The sequence below is a fragment of the Ruditapes philippinarum genome, unplaced genomic scaffold (genome assembly GCF_026571515.1).
Source record: "Ruditapes philippinarum isolate M1 unplaced genomic scaffold, ASM2657151v2 ctg2418_1_1_1_1, whole genome shotgun sequence".
Taxonomy (NCBI): domain Eukaryota; kingdom Metazoa; phylum Mollusca; class Bivalvia; order Venerida; family Veneridae; genus Ruditapes; species Ruditapes philippinarum.
Window position 1 is genome coordinate 227,797 of NW_026864039.1, and position 18,774 is coordinate 246,570.

Here is an 18,774-nt window from a genome sequence, read left to right on the forward strand (position 1 = left end):
TTTTGGGCTTGAGGATGACATAGAATCCATACAAACGTCTTCCATCAGACTCTTAAATTTAAATATAACATCAAGAAGAGGAAATTTACTGAAGCCTTGAGAAATTTGCCACTGATGGAGAATTGTAGAAGTCCCAGTGGACATTTCCGTCAGAAAATGTTGACACTTCACCAAATGAAGAGAATCATTTTAGCATTTGGAAAGAGATAAACTTTCTTTTAAGGTGGTAAAAAATTTACAATAGAATAAAAAAAGTAAGATTATCCTGTTTTAGGAAAAATGTTATTTCAGGAAATTCTATGAAAGCAAGAACTTATTCTATGAACAGGTTAACAAAGTCTGATTGATGCAGTAGAATGGTAGCAATTGTTTTCATTCAAGCATTACCAAGTATTGCCTGACCAGAGTTCAACTTTGTCTCAAAATTATCTTCACATTAAATAATTTAAGATGAATTGGAGCAAGTATTGTATGGTGGCTGATTTGGAACGCTTTTGTGTATCACCAAACGACGCATTGTCAGACTTTTGTCTTGTCATTCTGTCGCTAACAATGCATGCAAAACAGGGCGTTGTCTTGTGGCATGTTGTCGCAATGTCAAATTGTCGCTGGGCTCAAATCAAAGGACTTGCTTATAAACCAAGCAACAGGGCGACATTGCAACAACACGCCGCATGACAATGGACCTTTCCGGTTTTTCGTAGCGGAACATTTAGCCACACCTTTTCCATTCATTGCAAGGTCAACTGCTCACAAACAGTATCACAAACATAAGCACGTGTTCTTTTGTGCAAACCAGGTCAACCAGTGACTATGTATTATCTCACTGTAGCGATTGGATTACAAGTTAGCCAATTTACATAAAACTGTAAACACGGGAAAGGTCCATGCACCTTTTGGCGTGCCTCACTAGAGGCAGGACAACAAGACCATAGTGCGACAACGCGCCATTTGGCACGTTTCGCTAGCAACAAGACGAAAAGGCGATAACAATATAGGTTGTGTTGTCGCTACCGACAACGCAACGCGCAAAGTGTACCAAATCAGCCACCACAGTATAGTATCACAGTGTATATAAACAAGTCTCCTTCCTGTTAATTCAAAAAAGGTCCAGGTTCCCCAGTATTTTTTTAGCTACAATAATTGGAAATAATACATGCTTGTAATCGCAAGACAGGTAACACATTGAATTGTATAGGCTCAAAGATTTCATTTATATACTGTGGTATTAGTATAATGTTGCCATTAGTATAATTCAAAGGACAAAGGACATCTCATTATCAAATTACTAAACTATGATATCAGCTAACTTTCTAGAAGATCAGTTTGCTAGTGATACAATCTTGGTGATTTTTTTAAAGGTTAACTATATCATATATCATACATTTATAAGGTGCCAATTATCTGACTATAGAGTGATTAATGTCACAATGTACAGCTTCTGTTCTCAGACCTTAATTATCATAAACCCACCAGTTTATTTTAGATCTCTCTCTTTTACAACTGCCTGGTCTGTTCTCCCAGACTCCGTCTGTGTCAATTTACATTATCTTATAAACTTTCTTGACTTTTAAACTTTACTGAAAAACACAATGTTTATATAGAGAGTGGTTAGATGATAGGATAGAGTACATGATGTAGTATCAAAACAATTTCTCTGATTATTGATCGTGTAATCTTGCATATTTAAGTTTTCTTTAACATTAAATTAGACAGTTTGAACCTTATGTATTCATTGATAGTTACATCACAATATCTCTTACTTTCAAATCCTGTGTTCATTTTTACATTGATGCATAGTTAAATAGAAAAAAATCCACAAAATTTACAGACAAAGAACCAATTAATGATGTAATTAGTAGTAAATTAAAATCACAGAAACCATTGAGGCAGGTATTAAACATGTAATAGTACTATTACAAGCAAACAATTGGAAGTAAACTTGCAACAACTATAGACACCATAATAAAACCACTTCTGTTTGGAACTGTTTGTACAGTTGACTCTCGGTAACTCGAAATCCAAGGGACTGGGCATTTAACTTCGAGAGAAACGGAATTCGAGTAACGTGGAACTACCACCATTACATGTATATACATGTGCCTGATTTAAATTGTGCAAAGGAGTAGGTTTGTTATTGTTGTTAGCGGCAATGCTGCAATATTCAACCATTGAAATGACGGTAAATCACTTACAACTGCAAATTATTAATGAACAAAAATATATCATTCAAAATTTAATACATGTAATATTTATAGTGAAACAGAAACACACAATTACATTTGATTTAATTCATCATCGGACGAAAACGAAATTAGCAACTATCCTGAACCGGAAGTACAAATATGACAGATAATTAATTAAACAAATGTCCTTTAAGTTGATAACACACATCAATACCTAGGCTGTTATTTGACTAACACCCGTCAGACTGGCATGAGTCAACTTTCTTTAAGATATGTAATTAAATTTTAATTTAGTTATCTAACTGTTAAAACCAATTAAGTCCTGAAATGGATTAAAGCCACTTTTACGACATGTTAATAATACATGATGACCGGCAATTAAAAATTACTATGAAACGTGTAAATCATGAGTGACAACATCTCACCTTGATGTTGCCGACCTTTGATCAGACGGTTGTTTCCACACTTTGACTTATTGAGATGTAAATATGTTGGACTTTAATTGAGGGACCAAATTTTTCTTTTCGACTAAACAGGAGTCTCGGCAAGTCAAAATTTGACCTAAGCGGAGTTAAAATACAAAGATAAAGAAGAAAATTTGACGGGACTTTAGAAATTATTCGACTCAAGCGGAATTTTGAGTAAAGCGATTTTGACTAATTGAGAGTCAACTGTAGTTACATTATACTTGGTTTGATTTAGTTTTATTCACGAGAGGTGAAGAAAGATGCACCAGCTAAAGTGGTTACTAATTTAATCCTCAACACTTAAAGTATTGGAAAAAAAGATCCTGAAAGACCATAATATCAACTGTGAAATAAAAAATATGTAGTTCCCCTGGTCAACATTACTTGACAATTCCAAATTCAAAGCTGGAAAAGTCCATCATGTTAATGTTGGGGGGAGGTAGGGGATGGGGGGTAAATTGGCTCTGTGGGCAAGAAGTACATACTTACGAGTCTAACTTTCAGTTGCTTTCCTTACAGTGACTAAGACTTAGGTCCTATTAAGAAATTATTTAGTAAGCTTAATATGGAAGTCAGGGCACCTAAACTATTTCTTTCCTAGTTTATCTGGAAAGTTGTTCTATGTCCCTTTCATGTTTTCAGTTTAATATTGTATGCTTTAAAAGCCAAGCCATCATTGTTATGTGAGCTCAGGGCATATTACAATAGAGACACATGGTGCCATGATTGTATATTTAATGTTATTGCACACATAGATAATTAAATGTCTCTACTATAGTTCCTGCAATATTTTACTCTCTATAGGGTAAAATCACAGTCACCTCCTGTTTAATGTTGGTATTGATTAATGATTCTCATAACACTTCTATAGATTGGATGATGATATTGACTGTATCAAGATAAGCTCATATTGATTTCACGGTAATGAGCATTTCAAATTGATTATTAGTTCTAGTAAATGATGATTTTATACACTAAATGCACTTAAATTACTTCTGGTATTGTTATTAGGCAGATGATACTGTTTTAATATGGTCATGTTGTCACTCACTGATAGTTGAGTAAAATTTAAAGCTGCATGTACAGCACATTTGATCAATTATACAGGGCAAACATTACATTATAAAGTTAGGAAATTGTGTAAGCAATCATTTGTTCTTCTTCAAAAGAATTTACAAGCATGTAGAACAATTTACTGTAGCCTTAATCTGCTGACTTTCTTTGCTTTAAATTTGGAACAGTTCAATTGAAAATTCAAAGATTGTAATATTACAACACAAAAATTGAAATATCCACTGTGCATTAAAGCTTGGTCAGATGTGAAGGTTGGCCTATCTCTATACATGTAATTCTATCATTAGTCTTCTTCAAAAGTGGCACTTTACTTTTCATCTATCCCAAGATGTTTCAGTATTTTTAAGGTGAGTTATTGATTACTTGATAGTTTGGCTAACTATACAGTTATAAGTGCTAATATATTATCTCATGAGAAGCTAGTGTTTAACCTCTATGAAGAAAGTGATGACCTTTACTGTCTGTTTTAGACTGATAAATTAACAACAAATATTACTTATAATGTATTATTTAGAAAAAAAACTAACACCACTAAAATAATTCATGATCTTGCTGCTTTACTTTTTTAATTGGATTTTAATTGGAAAACATTTCCTAGAAAATTGGTTGTGCTTGATAGTATCTACAATTGTAATAACTTTGATAATGGGCTGAACAGAACAGAACAGAATATTTATTAATAATATTATATACATGTTCTTGTTAACACACAACAAAGATTTGATTAAACAAATATGGTAGGTGAAGAACATACAACAATGTTTAAAGGGGACAAACTTTGTGCAAGACAAAGCAAAAGCATGGTGTTAAGAGTTAATGATTGTGTTTCTTAATGATATAAATTTTCGATATATTATTTGATAACTTATTCAAAACAGTTTTATTTTGCAGTGAAAGTAGATTCCAAAGCAATTAACAAGTAACGTGCAGGGTTGTCATTAAGAGGCGGCAGGAGGCCAAAATGCCTGTCTCAAATGCATTATGGGCCGCCTCAAAATTAAGAAAACACTCTTTGTTATGCATGATAAAGACAGAAATGACCGCCTCAAGTTCAAAACAAACCTTCTGCAAAAAATGTTAATGACAACCCTGGGGGTGGTTATTGAAAATTGTCACTAGAATCTGTTACAACATTCCATCACATCATGTGATTTCAGTTGAAATATCTGTCATCTTGTATAATAAACTAATAAAATAATAGCCTAAAGTGGCTATAGATAGTGGCTACTGTTGTTGCTGTTTAACCAGGATATATCATATGTTGTATCATAGTTTGGGGACCTTTCTGTTGAAAATGTGTCAGAGTTAAATCCTATACATATACATGCACAGTGCGTTAACTGGAGTACAGGTATTAGTTACCCGCACTCTAGAGCATGTCCATTGATTGGCTCATTTTTGCTAGGTTTACTAACTGCGACGGCAGGGAAAGGGAAAGTGATAGAAATATCATATTCGGATGCTCGTTCATTGGTTACTTTTTTCTGGGGTTTCATATTGTGACAACAGGGAATGTGTTTTTTAAGTTTGACTATGATACAAAAGAGAAAGAACATGAAAACACTCGACAATCTGAATAATACTTGTGGGCTATGCCCACTCATACAAATCAGATAGCCTCGTGTTTCGATGCTTTATGTTTATTTCTAATTGTCGAAACCATACTACGTTTTTAATTTCTAATCGATAAGTTCATTTTGAGGGAGGTAAAAATGAAAACCATAAATAAAATAAACACATGAATTTAAATGAACACATGAACACAAAGGCAACATAATTTATAGAGCCAAAACATAATTATATGATGAATATTTTAATTTTCATCAAGAAACACATTAATTTTTTTCTGGCATTTAACACATTAATGCATATTCTATCACTCCACGTGATTTTGTCACTATAGACAAAGAAGGAAAAAAAACGGTGTTAAACTGCCAATAAACACTGGTTACGGACTATTTGTATATGCGGCTTTAATGTTTTCACCCTCAATTATATAGTTTACAAAGCCTTTTAAAAGCAACAATAAGAAGCATTTTTATTTATATTTTCAGTTCTTATAATGTTTTCTTTTCATACAATACCAAAATAATATCTCACATACACTAACGCCACATATTTGATCCATATCAGTTAATAAATATTTTGACAAAACGGCGCCAATCCGTAAGCAGCGTAATGACGTCATCGTAAGTAAACAACTCGTTCATAAACAAGCTGACGTTATTTTATACATACAAGAATGATAAATGGGACACTGAATACGACGTAAGTTTTTATTGTTGAAAACTTGATAAAATAACGTTTTTTTCTAATTATTTATTTTGTTTAATAATTTCTATATCTTTGCAACAGTAGGGTGAGAAAATCGAACAGCGTTATACATAAATCGGCACCGGAAGTTATTTCCGCTTGAAAAATTAACATTAGTGATCTTCCTTATTTTATCGTGATAGAATCGAAATAACATCGGCCTGAGAGGTGTATATCGGCTATTTAACACCGGTTTTGTCGTTTTGATGCAAAAAAATTAACCACTCAGGCCTACGGCCTTCGTGGTCAATTACTACACATCAAAACTCCAAACCGGTGTTAAATAGCCGATATACACCTCTCAGGCCGATGTTATTTCTTAAATATACATAGCTCAAAATTTGTTATGGTATCAATAGAAAAAATGTACATTGTATGTGATATTGTCTGTCAGGGTAAAGATAACAAATTAGAGATGTGTCCAGTATTTTAGCAATGTTATTTGAAGATGTAAGATTTGTCTTTCTTAGAATTTGAAACAGTCTACTCAATGTTTAAGGGAGATTTCAATATCAAAATATATATACAAAAAATTGATATTCCAACAGTTTAGAGAGCCTTGATATACTGCACAAGTGTTTAGGCGAGCCTGAATCTATACAATGATTACAAATGATGATCACCTTTGGCTGCAGCAGATTAAGGATAAGCGGTACTTTATCCATGCCAGTATCGGTAGAGTCATCCTTGCATTGGGACCAAATCATTATTATATCAATATTATTGGTGTCCTAAATTAGCAATTATGCTGTAATAATTAAAAACTTCAAATGTTGCATAGATTATCAAAGAAACAGCAATTTAGAAAACTTACATTACTTTAGGATTTATATTTCAACTTATCTTGAATACTTTAAGATTTTCTGCTCTCAGAATGATCTTAGTAATAATAACTTTATATTCATGGGATTATTCTAAATAAGTATAAGATTTATTAAGGTAAAAGCAAAGTTTGAAAATTATTCTCAGGGAAGTAGTTTACAAGAAGATCAAAGATGCCTATAATGTTACTCTAGAGAAATCATGTTCCTGTCAAAACATCAGAACTTGTAGAAACTTGTAGAATGTTCATATTTATAGGAAATAAATGGATGTGTTGCTTTAATGAATTATCTTTAACTGACTTGAAAAAGAGATACTTTGTAACTTTCTATGTTACTCTGTGAAAGATGAAAATCTACAATGTTTACAAAATCACATCCCACATTTAAAACTGCCATCAATTTTCAGATTCTGTTAGTTACTGCAAACTGCATTATTATATTGCGTTTTTCAAATAAGCAGTGTCGATTAAATAAAGCTTAAATAAAATAAAAATTCTTTAAAACAATGTTGAATGAAGTAAATTGCTCAAGATCTTTTGAAGCATGTAATCTAAACTCTCAATTAATGGCAATGAGATTTGGACATAACCTTCGCAATATTTGTGCATTAACAAAATCACCTAATTGACATTGCAGTGTTGGGGATAGATTGAAGTTAAAAAGCTAATTATACAGTATGTTCTCTGATTATATGATCTTTAAATTTTTACACCACAAGATCTGATAAACTGTCAGTACATTATACTGTATCTGGCTGCTTATATGTTTTTTTACACCACACTATCTGATAAACTGTGATACATTATACCTTATGTGTGTATGATTGTATGTTTTTTCTTTTTACATCACAAAATCTGATAAACTGTTGGGGTATTAAACTGTATGTTGTCTGATTATATGTCTACTTTTAGTCACCACAAAATCTGATAAACTGTTGGTAAATTTTAATGAATTTATACTGTGTGGTGTCAAATTGTATTTTGACAAGTCATTACATTTATACCATATCTTGTCTGATTGTATGTTTTTACTTTTTACACCACAAAATCTGATAAACTGATAAACTGTTGGTATATTATACCATATTTTGTCTGATTGCATGTTTTAATCATCATATCCATGATTTCATGGCAGGGAATAATTGTATCATGCATAATTTGCATGTAAATATGTAATTTAAAAGTCTGTGCATGCAGCATTCTGAGATAAGTTATTGATTGTGATCATTTACATTCAAATATTGAATCTGTCTTTGAGATTATGTACACTTCACAACAGACTTGTATAAATTTGTTTATTAATTTAATGTTGATTTCTGTACTTTTTTTTAAAAGGACAAATAGAAGTAAATTTTTATGACACAGAATTTCATTCTAAACAAGGTAGACAAAGCCAAGTAAATAATACCCAAGACCATCTAATTTAACTGCCTGGCAGCGTGACCCAGTCGTTAATGCATTGGGACTAGTAATCTAAAGATTGCTGACCATGTGGGTTCAAACCCTGTCTGAGGGGCAAGCCGTTGTTTCCTCGAGCAAGAAACTTTACACTCATTGCTAAGTATTTGTATAAACTAACTGCCTGGTGATTGTTTTCCTCTTCTTTAACTTCTTCACTGACATGCAATACATAACTCATACCAGATTGATATTTTCTAATTTCAGAAAGTAGCAAAAAAAGCTTGAATATGTAGCACTTTAGTATGATTGGGATGATTTCTCCATATTTAATGTCAAAATTTTATTATACCATAAGGTAATCAATGTAACATTTCACTGGGCTTCTGTTTTTATATTTTCATCATCCGAGTCACACTAATCTTCTGTTTTATGGCTTTTTTTTCCATTCAATCAATGACAGACGCAGATTGTCTAGAAGTAACCGATGTTAATGGTAATATTCTTCCTTGACCAAAGTCACTCATATTCTATCATTTTCTTGACCAAGGTTACCTATTTTATCATTTATCATGTATTGATAAGTTTCTCACATTGTATAATCTGAGCATTAGTGAGATTGAACAAGTGATTAAGAAAATGGCCTCCAAGATTCTGCTGTGTTTCATAAGACATAAGTAGATAAAGGATGACAATTTCAGCTTGATTTCAGACAGTTTCCACTTCATATTACATCTTTTATTAAAGCTCAAAGCTTAGCAATGTCATAGATTTTTATCTCATGATTCAACAAGATCTTTAAGGTCACCAAATCAAACCATATATTCTATTACAGCACTCACATAATAGATAATATGATAATGTCATCCAGTACTTACCTATACAACACTAAACATCTTACTTGGACTTGTTAACCTTTTAATCAATTATTTTAACACTTTCAAAATATGTACTGACAGAATAGCAAACAGTGTGGACCATGATCAGACAGCACAGATGTGCCATGTGATCTTGGTCTCACTATCTGTACCAGTTACATGGGTTTCAACATCTGCACCAGTCACATGGGTCTCACTATCTGCACCAGTCACATGAATCTCACTGTCTGCACCAGTCACATGGGTCTCACCATCTGCACCAGTCACATGAGTCTCACTGTCTGCACCAGTCACATGGGTTTCACCATCTGCACCAGTCACATGGGTCTCACTGTCTGCACCAGTCACATGGGTCTCACCATCTGCACCAGTCACATGGGTCTAACTGTCTGCACCAGTCACATGGGTCTCACTGTCTGCACCAGTCACATGAGTCTCATTGTCTGCACCAGTCACATGAGTCTCACTGTCTGCACCAGTCACATTGGTCTCACCATCTGCACCAGTCACATGAGTCTCACTGTCTGCATCAGTCACATGGGTTTCACCATCTGCACCAGCCACATGGGTCTCACTATCTGCACCAGTCACATGGGTCTAACTGTCTGCACCAGTCACATGGGTCCCACTGTCTGCACCCATCACATGGGTCTCATTGTCTGCACCAGTCACATGGGTCTTACTGTCTGCACCAGTCACATGGGTCTCCCCATAAGCACCAGTCACATGGGTATCATTGTCTGCACCTGTCACATGGGTCTCACCATCTGTACCAGTCACATGGGTCTCACCATAAGCACCAGTCACATGGGTCTCATTGTCTGCACCAGTCACATGAGTCTCACTGTCTGCACCAGTCACATGGGTGGCACCATCTACACCAGTCACATGGGTCTCACTATCTGCACCAGTCACATGGGTCTCACCATCTGCACTAGTCACATGGGTCTCACCATTTTGTACCAGTCAAATGGGTCTCAATGTCTTCACCAGTCACATGGGTCTCACCATCTGCACCAGTCACATGGGTACAAACAGTTAATGCTGCCAACAGGCTTAAAGAGTCAAAGGAGACATTTGAAAGTTTGGTTATTTCAGCCCATTCAAACAATGGTACCCCATCGTAAACCTAACCAGAGTGTAATGTGACACAACCACAACTGAACTGCTTGTTAAATTCTAGCAGCCGTAACTGAACTGTTTACTAAATTCTAGGGCTGGGAATTATATTCGAATATTCGAAACACTACCGAATATTCGAACATTGAAAAACGAATACGAATATTCGGAAAAAAAAGGAGAAATGTTTCATTTTTTGTCATTACTTTCAAATTTCAATTCAGATCGTAAATTAAACCTTTGCCCTTTCTTTCACCAGGTGTTCAAATGTTTGTATGACGCGTGTCAACAATTATCGCCAATTAACTGTGAAAACTTTGGGGTATAGTTGATCAAAAGGGCACCCGTTTCACAGTTTGCAATTTACCTGTTGAACAGTTTATAATGTAAATTTTTCCGATTTTAATTATCTTATTTATTGTTTTCTGTGTTAAAATCTTTCCGATTAATCAATAATTGTCTTAAATTTTGTGAATAAGAATAAATTGGCACCATTATTCGGCGCGTTATGAAAGCATATGAAGTGTCTAAATTCTGTCAGAATATATTTATTCCGTAGACATTAGACTCCGTGTGATATTTACCTCGTTATAGCTAAACTTATCTTAAGAATATTTTAAACTTTATCTAAAATTATAAATAAAAAATATTTAATACAAGTTAAGTTTCAATATCATTATGTGTCTTTGGGGATAAATGGCTACGATGATTCATATCACTGTCAGTCAAGTCACGTGAGTTACCTCCCGTTAATAAGACAGCGGTCGGGTTTACTGAACAAAAGGCAATCAAATTATGAATTTATTTCAAAAGTAAACATATATATCTCGATTTACAATATATAAATTAAAAAAACTTCGACATAGCAATAAAGGTATTTTTAATCGCCGATTATTCCAAGCATTTTAAAGTAGTATAGTATTCGACGCAATCAATTTCGGATACGTATACGTCAAAGAGAAATATTGGAACACATGTTGTAAAAACGAATATTCGAATATATTCGAATATGGAAAACGAATATTCGAACATCGAATTCCTTATTCGTTCCCAGCCCTACTAAATTCTAAAGACCGCCTCCGTGGTCGAGGGGTTAGAGTCAATGACTTCTAATCCAGTTACCTCTCTGGCGTGGGTTCGATCCCCGGGAGATGCTTTGGTAGTTTAGCGCAGAGGAAGGTAGTCTAGTACTGGTGTAACTCTCCAGGAACGATGGTTAGGAAACTACCCGCCTATATGACTGAAAATTCTGTTGGGAAAAGGCGTAAAATGAAACAAACAAACAACTAAATTCTAGCAGCTATAACTGGTAACTGCTTGCTAAGTTCTAGCAGCCATAACTAAACTGCTTGCTAAGTTCTAGCAGCCATAACTAAACTGCTTGCTAAGTTCTAGCAGCCATAACTAAACTGCTTGCTAAGTTCTAGCAGCCATAACTAAACTGCTTGCTAAGTTCTAGCAGCCATAACTAAACTGCTTGCTAAGTTCTAGCAGCCATAACTAAACTGCTTGCTAAGTTCTAGCAGCCATAACTAAACTGCTTGCTAAGTTCTAGCAGCCATAACTAAACTGCTTGCTAAGTTCTAGCAGCCATAACTAAACTGCTTGCTAAGTTCTAGCAGCCATAACTAAACTGCTTGCTAAGTTCTAGCAGCCATAACTAAACTGCTTGCTAAGTTCTAGCAGCCATAACTAAACTGCTTGCTAAGTTCTAGCAGCCATAACTAAACTGCTTGCTAAGTTCTAGCAGCCATAACTAAACTGCTTGCTAAGTTCTAGCAGCTAATTCTGTTGGGAAAAGGCGTAAATTGAAACAAACAACTAAATTCTAGCAGCAGAGCTATTACTGAACTGCTTGCTAAGTTCTAGCAGCCATAACTGAACTGCTTGCTAAGTTCTAGCAGCCATAACTGAACTGCTTGCTAAGTTCTAGCAGCCATAACTGAACTGCTTGCTAAGTTCTAGCAGCTTTAACTGAACTGCTTGCTAAGTTCTAGCAGCCATAACTGAACAGCTTGCTAAGTTCTAGCAGCTATAACTGAATTGTGGCTAAGTTCTTACCTGAACATGGTGCAGACGTTTTATCAAGGAAATTATAGAATAATGTACTTTAAAATAAATGCTGATATCAATATTTGACTCATTTTTTTTATAAGGAAAACGGAAAGTTCACATTATATCAGAGAACCTTTTATCTGAAACATGATATGTTTATATTTATGAAAGAGAAATTGAAATCAAGTCAGTATGTCATGTTTTATATTACATTAAAAGTCCCCAGTTAATTAGAAAAAAATGTCATTTTGATATAAAAGAACATAATAAAAGCTTTTCATACAAACAATCTAGTTTTACTAGTAGCAGATTAAATTATGACACTTGTTTATTTTGGGTCAAAGAGAATTTCATCTTACTGAAAGGTGCATTTTTTAAAAAAAAATTGAGTACATTCAACATATGGCCGAGGGTTTACCACAAAACTGTTTTAATTCTTCCTTTATTTCATATAAGTTACAACAGTTTTGCAGTCAAACCTTGTAGTTCATGAAGTGTTTAAGGTTGCTGAATGCTCACCACTATGTGGACTATGGGCGGAAGCTATTGGAACGTGGATGGTAATAATTCAGGTGTCCGTATGCTCAGAGGAGTTCCTAAAGTTTCCTACAGCTGTTCTTGCTGGACAATTTACACTTTGAGCCTTAATATTTTCAATTTTGTGGCTTTGGTTGCTCTTTAGGGATTCTGTTTTTCTCTGTTTAAGGTAAAAAAAAAACAGAAAAGATAAAACAAACGAAAATGAAAAATGATTAGAACAGCATTTTCTGGTATTGCAAGTCATGTTTGACTTATCAGTTATCAGAAGAAATATATCATCATTTACAAACTTATTTTATTATGTGGTTCTAAGAATTGGGAAAAGCTGAGATAATTGATTTTATAATGCAGTTATATCAGAACTTAGGAAGCTAGTAAAATTGGTTATGACAAAAAACAACTCTGCAAGGATTCAAATGTATTCTTCAAATAAAATGAAATAAGAAAATCAATACTTGATAAATATTTTGATTTGCTATTCAGTTAGTTTGCTGGTTTATGTTTTAAGTCCACCTTGGCACTGAAGAAAAAAAAGTGTCTGTTGTTCCATGCATATTGTTAATAACCATTTCTTTCAACAATATCTCCTCTTTAACCACAAGATAATAATCCTTAGGTAGTACTCTACAAAAGTCAAATAAATGTGATTCCAATCTGATGCATAATTAGGTCACAAGAGCTACAAGTAAACTTTAAAAATAAAATCTGTAAAAATCTTCAAAGAAGCTACAATGCTTGGATATTTGGCTTGGAACATCAGCTTGTGGTCGGTCCTCTACAATAGTTTTATTAAACATGCTCCTTAGGTCAAAATTGACCAAAGGGGTCACCTTCTTTATGTTGACTTGTGTACATTAAAGTCCTTTTGTGTGAAACTGCAAAGTCCAGAGCATAGATATTTGGCATGTAGCATCACCTTCTGGTCTACTTCAATAGTTATGAAATCATGCCCCAGGGGTCAAAAATAGCCCTGCTCTTGGAGGCATTTAGTTTATATGGACTCTAATAATAAAACACATTTAAATCTTCTTTTGTGAAGATTATTAAGATACTTATCAGGTAGCATCCATTAGAGTACAAAATCTAATATTTTATAAATCATGCAGCTGGGGTCAAGCAATGTGTCCTAATATAACATACTTCTACATTGAAGAATTGAGACTTTTTCTAGCAATGTATCTTAAGTGAGTGAGTGATCCAGGGCCCTTATGGCCCTCTTGTGATACCCTTTATCATATAGGTATACATGTGTTTGGTAATTGTCATAATTTATACTTTGCAGTTTCCATTTTTCCGGTTATAAAGCTAATTTTTCATTTTTTTTTAACTTTTCTCATTTTGAATTTTTGTCATTTCTTCCGAGTTATTAACCTTATGCTCATGCTATATTATGTAAATAGTTTTTATTTTCGCATTAATTACAAAACTTTAACTTTATATCCTGGATCTGTGATATAAAAGTGCGCTGGATGCACTGAACAGGAAAGATGTTTTGATTTCAAAGGATGCATTGAAAAGTAAAGATGTATAGTATTATATATAGCGGGAGTATTAAATTCGGTTTTTGTTGTGGTAATTTATTCTTTATATAGACTTCTGGTGTACATATTGTATATCACATATGTGTGTTTAAAATGAATGGAGAATATATTTCCTTACATTGTAACAGTTTGACCATATACTGCAGCCATAGCTCACAGCCTTGAGTATTGATAAAAAAGGCAATAGCTGTTAATGTTAAGTCTTTACTGATGAGAAAATCTTGATGTCTGAAACACTATAAAGATAGATAAAAACTTATATTGGGATATATTTCAATGAAAGTATGGATGTAAGACAATATCCAGTTATGTTGATTGGACAAAAAACAACAACAATGTTTTGAAATGGAAATAATATATGGTTGTTGTGGTAGTGAATAGTTTTGTGTATTATTGTGAAGTAGTAGTGGATATGTACGCGGATCAGAATCATTCTGCTGTCTCATGTGAAGTACATGGAAGTACTATATGTTGGACTTATAACTACATTACAAAGTTAATGTTACATTAAATATTAGTGATACCTGTCACAGTTGTATTGTATATATTATGATACATGCAGATACATAGTAAAGTCACAGTTTCCAGTTTTATATGGTATTTTCAATTCAACTTTATCAATGTAAAAATAATAAAATATACTTATGCATTGTATGTGCATCTTAAATTCATATACATATATATTGCAGTGTAATTGAATTTGGATAATTCTGGCAGATGATTGTATAATATAACATATAATTATGTCTCCCCCACCTCGGGGGGAGACATATTGTTTTTGCCCTGTCAGTCCGTCCGTCCGTCAGTCCGTCCGTCCATTCTTCGTTTCCGGACGATAACTAGAGTTCCTTTTGACCTACAGCTCTCAAACTTCATAGGATGAATGGTCTTATTGAGCAGATGATCCCTATTGTTTTTGGGGTCAGTAGTTCAAAGGTCAAGGTCACAGTGACCGTTGGTCAATTTCTCGTTTCCGGATGATAACTAGAGTTCCTTTTGACCTACAGCCCTCAAACTTCATAGGATGATTGGTCTTATAGAGCTGATGATCCCTATTGTTTTTGGGGTCAGTAGGTCAAAGGTCAAGGTCACACTGACCGTTGGTCAATTTCTCGTTTCCGGATGATAACTAGAGTTCCTTTAGACCTACAGACCTCAAACTTCATAGGATGATTGGTCTTATTGAGCAGATGATCCCTAATGTTTTTGGGGTCAGTAGTTCAAAGGTCAAGGTCACAGTGACCGTTGGTCAATTTCTCGTTTCTGGATGATAACTAGAGTTCCTTTTGACCTACAGCCCTCAAACTTCATAGGATGATTGGTCTTATAGAGCAGATGATCCCTATTGTTTTTGGGGTCAGTAGGTCAAAGGTCAAGGTCACAGTGACCGTTGGTCAATTTCTCATTTCCGGATGATAACTAGAGTTCCTTTTGACCTACAACCCTCAAACTGGGGGGAGACATATTGTTTTTGCCCTGTCAATATGAACGTTTGTTTCAAGTATCATCAAAATCCTTTAAAGGTTTGAAGAATTATGGAGCAGACACAATTTCATTTAATTTCATTTGTGAAACTATATATGATATGACCATCAAGTGCAATTTCGTTTGACGCCCGCCTGCCATACGCTGATTGAATAACCAGGATTTTCAAAATTGAATACCTGGTTAAAAACAAACAGTTTAGGAAGCATCTTCTCATACAACCTTAACAATAGAAACCATCCATAGACAGCCTTCATTGAAGTGACTACCGGGTATTTACATTATCTTATCTCCATTTCCATTCCTGTTTCCATTCACAGTTATTCTCAGCAGTGGGGGAGACATGCGCTTTTTTACAAAAGCATCCTCTAGTTTGTATAAAACAGATATTTGATTCAACTGCACTTTTGAGTGAAACAAATTAAAGGATATCTAATTCTGTAAATACATTCCAATATGCTGGTAGTATATAAACTGATTGTCTATAATCCATGTCTTAATACAAATTGAATATTTAAAAGATTAAATGATAACATTACAAAATATGACTGTATTGTAATGCAAATATTTTCACAATATGAGAAATCTTTTGATAAAATATTTTTATAAGTAATAGCAAGTGTTTATTAATATATTCCTATATAATTATCTCTTTAATTTTTTTACAAAATTTTATTAGATTAAATAGAGACGTGTTAAAGTCGAAATATTTTTGTCTGAATTATTATTAGATATTTTATTACCAAAATTATGGTGGATATATTTTATTATCTAAATTATAGAGGATATATTTTATTTAAATGTGGTGGATATTTTATTATCTAAATTATAGAGGATAAATTTTATGTGGTAGATATTTTATGGCTAGAATTTCGTGCAGGAAAGTATCAATTTGTCCTTGACCATAAAATAAATTAGAGGGAAATAAATTGACATAATTGAATTAAGGTAAGTTTATTATACTAGTCAAGTGTCATCACACAAGAATTTGCTGGAAATAGAAAAAGTTAATCTAGGAAACTTGTACAGACAATAACACAACTCTAAACCAGTCTATACCATAGTGCTTGCTAGGAATGATCCAATACAAGTATAGCATGTTTCCTCATAGAATTGTACAAAAACTAAATATTTTATTTTCTTTTAATTGAAAATAAAGGTCAACGGCACTTAATGTATTCTTCACCCCTTAAGTAAACATTACAAGTAGGAATTCATTGATTGTGAATTAAACATTTTACAATAGATTGTATTGATTTAAATCCTTCCTAAATTGGAATTGATTAAAATTGTTGTTAATTGAAAAATACTGTGTGAAATTGGAAATTGTGTTTAACAGAATTTTTTGAATGAATAAAAGGAAAAAAAATCAACACTGCATAAAAAGGGCTGCATTAGGATGTGAAACTGGATATCTCTGGAATCGGATTAAAATGTTTCTGTCAGTGTCCATTTCTAGAATTGTTGGGGGATTATTGCACATTGTCAGATTTCTGCAGCAGGAAATGATAGAAGAATTTAGTAGCAATGAGAGAGTTATGTGACAGATTGTTATGATCATAGCAAGTTGAACTTTTGTGACAGTATTGACTACTAGGATATAACCTGTGTTAGTGACCATATTTTTCTAGAATATATAGTCAGTTTTGTTTCCATATTCTATGGATGGATATTACCAAGTTTTATGACCATATCTTGTGGAGATGTATCAAACTTTTGTTACCATATATTTTGGAATATAACCCGGTTTTATGACTTAATATATCTGACATAGATATAGCAAACGTTTGTTATATATTTTGGAATATTACCAAGTCTTATGACCATATTTTGCCAAGTAATATCAAACTTTTGTTAACATATATTTTGGAATATAACCAAGTTTGATGACCATATCTTGTGGAGATAAAACAAATGTCTGTTACAATATATTCTGGAATACAAGTTTTATAACCATATCTTGCTGAGGTACAACATTTTCTGTTTCTGCATATATCAGCTATATCCGACAATTTAATCAAAGACCTAAAGATGCCAAAGGATTGTGGATGTTTTGACTGGATTTGTCACATGTAAATATATATATTTTATTATTACCATTTCATTCAAGGTCACTTTCAATATTCATTTTTATTCAATTTATGCATCCTTATTGTTGATAAAGTGATGAATACTAAATCCATCTATAAGAGTTTTTAATTTATAGAGGAAAAGATCAATGTCAACATTTACAAAAGGAGAAAAACAATGTCTCTTGTAATATTATAAACCTTCATTAGAAGTGTTATCACAAAAAAAACATACATTTACCATTTCTACACAAAACTTGTTTAAAAGAGTAATCCAGGTTTCATCTGAAAAAAAAAACAAAAAACATTTATCATGTTGAGGGAGTTTCAAAATATGTTGATGACTGCATAGCAAACAGTGCAGACCATGATCAGATTACCGGCTTATCTTGGTCCGTACTGGTTGCATGAGTAGATTCTGTAGCTGCAAATAAAGTGAGATATTTTTATTGTGTACTATTATGCAGCAATGATTTAGTGCTGTCTTGACTGGGTTAGAAAGAAGAGGTATCCCAGACATTCTGTATTATAACTGCTTCTGTTTGTTGCTGAATAAGCACTCACTGATCGCTGTATGAATACAAATTTTCAAAGCTATAACAGGACATTCTTTGTCTAGATTCTCCGGTTTAGTTGGCTTTGCCTAGATTCTCTCCTTCTTGCAGAAATACATCCAGGCCTTGGAAGTTATTGTTAATTTATTGTAACAGCATCAGTCTGGAACTGATTCTGTACAGACATTATCTAGAATGGTCATCAAATTAAGACTTAATTAAAGTAGAACATTGATATGACAGGTCTGTCTACTTCATAGATCTGATAAAAT

The 18,774-nt window shown here is 33.5% G+C and overlaps 1 protein-coding gene across 9 annotated transcripts in view; it reads left to right on the forward strand.

The window, feature by feature from the left end:
• LOC132724229 (synaptotagmin-7-like) overlaps nt 1-18,774 on the forward strand; it is a 210,658-nt gene that overhangs the window by 159,479 nt on the left and 32,405 nt on the right. Inside the window, exons 1-2 of one of the 9 annotated variants that reach the window (XM_060709059.1) lie at nt 14,843-14,991; nt 17,240-17,951. The exons of 6 other annotated variants lie outside the window; for them this stretch is intronic. In XM_060709059.1, the coding sequence (XP_060565042.1) occupies nt 17,911-17,951 (41 nt within the window). In that variant the 5' untranslated portion in view covers nt 14,843-14,991; nt 17,240-17,910. Of the gene's footprint in view, nt 1-5,766; nt 5,996-14,842; nt 14,992-16,625; nt 17,952-18,774 lie in introns of those variants that run through there. 2 more of the 9 variants (XM_060709060.1, XM_060709058.1) reach the window with 2 other exon arrangements.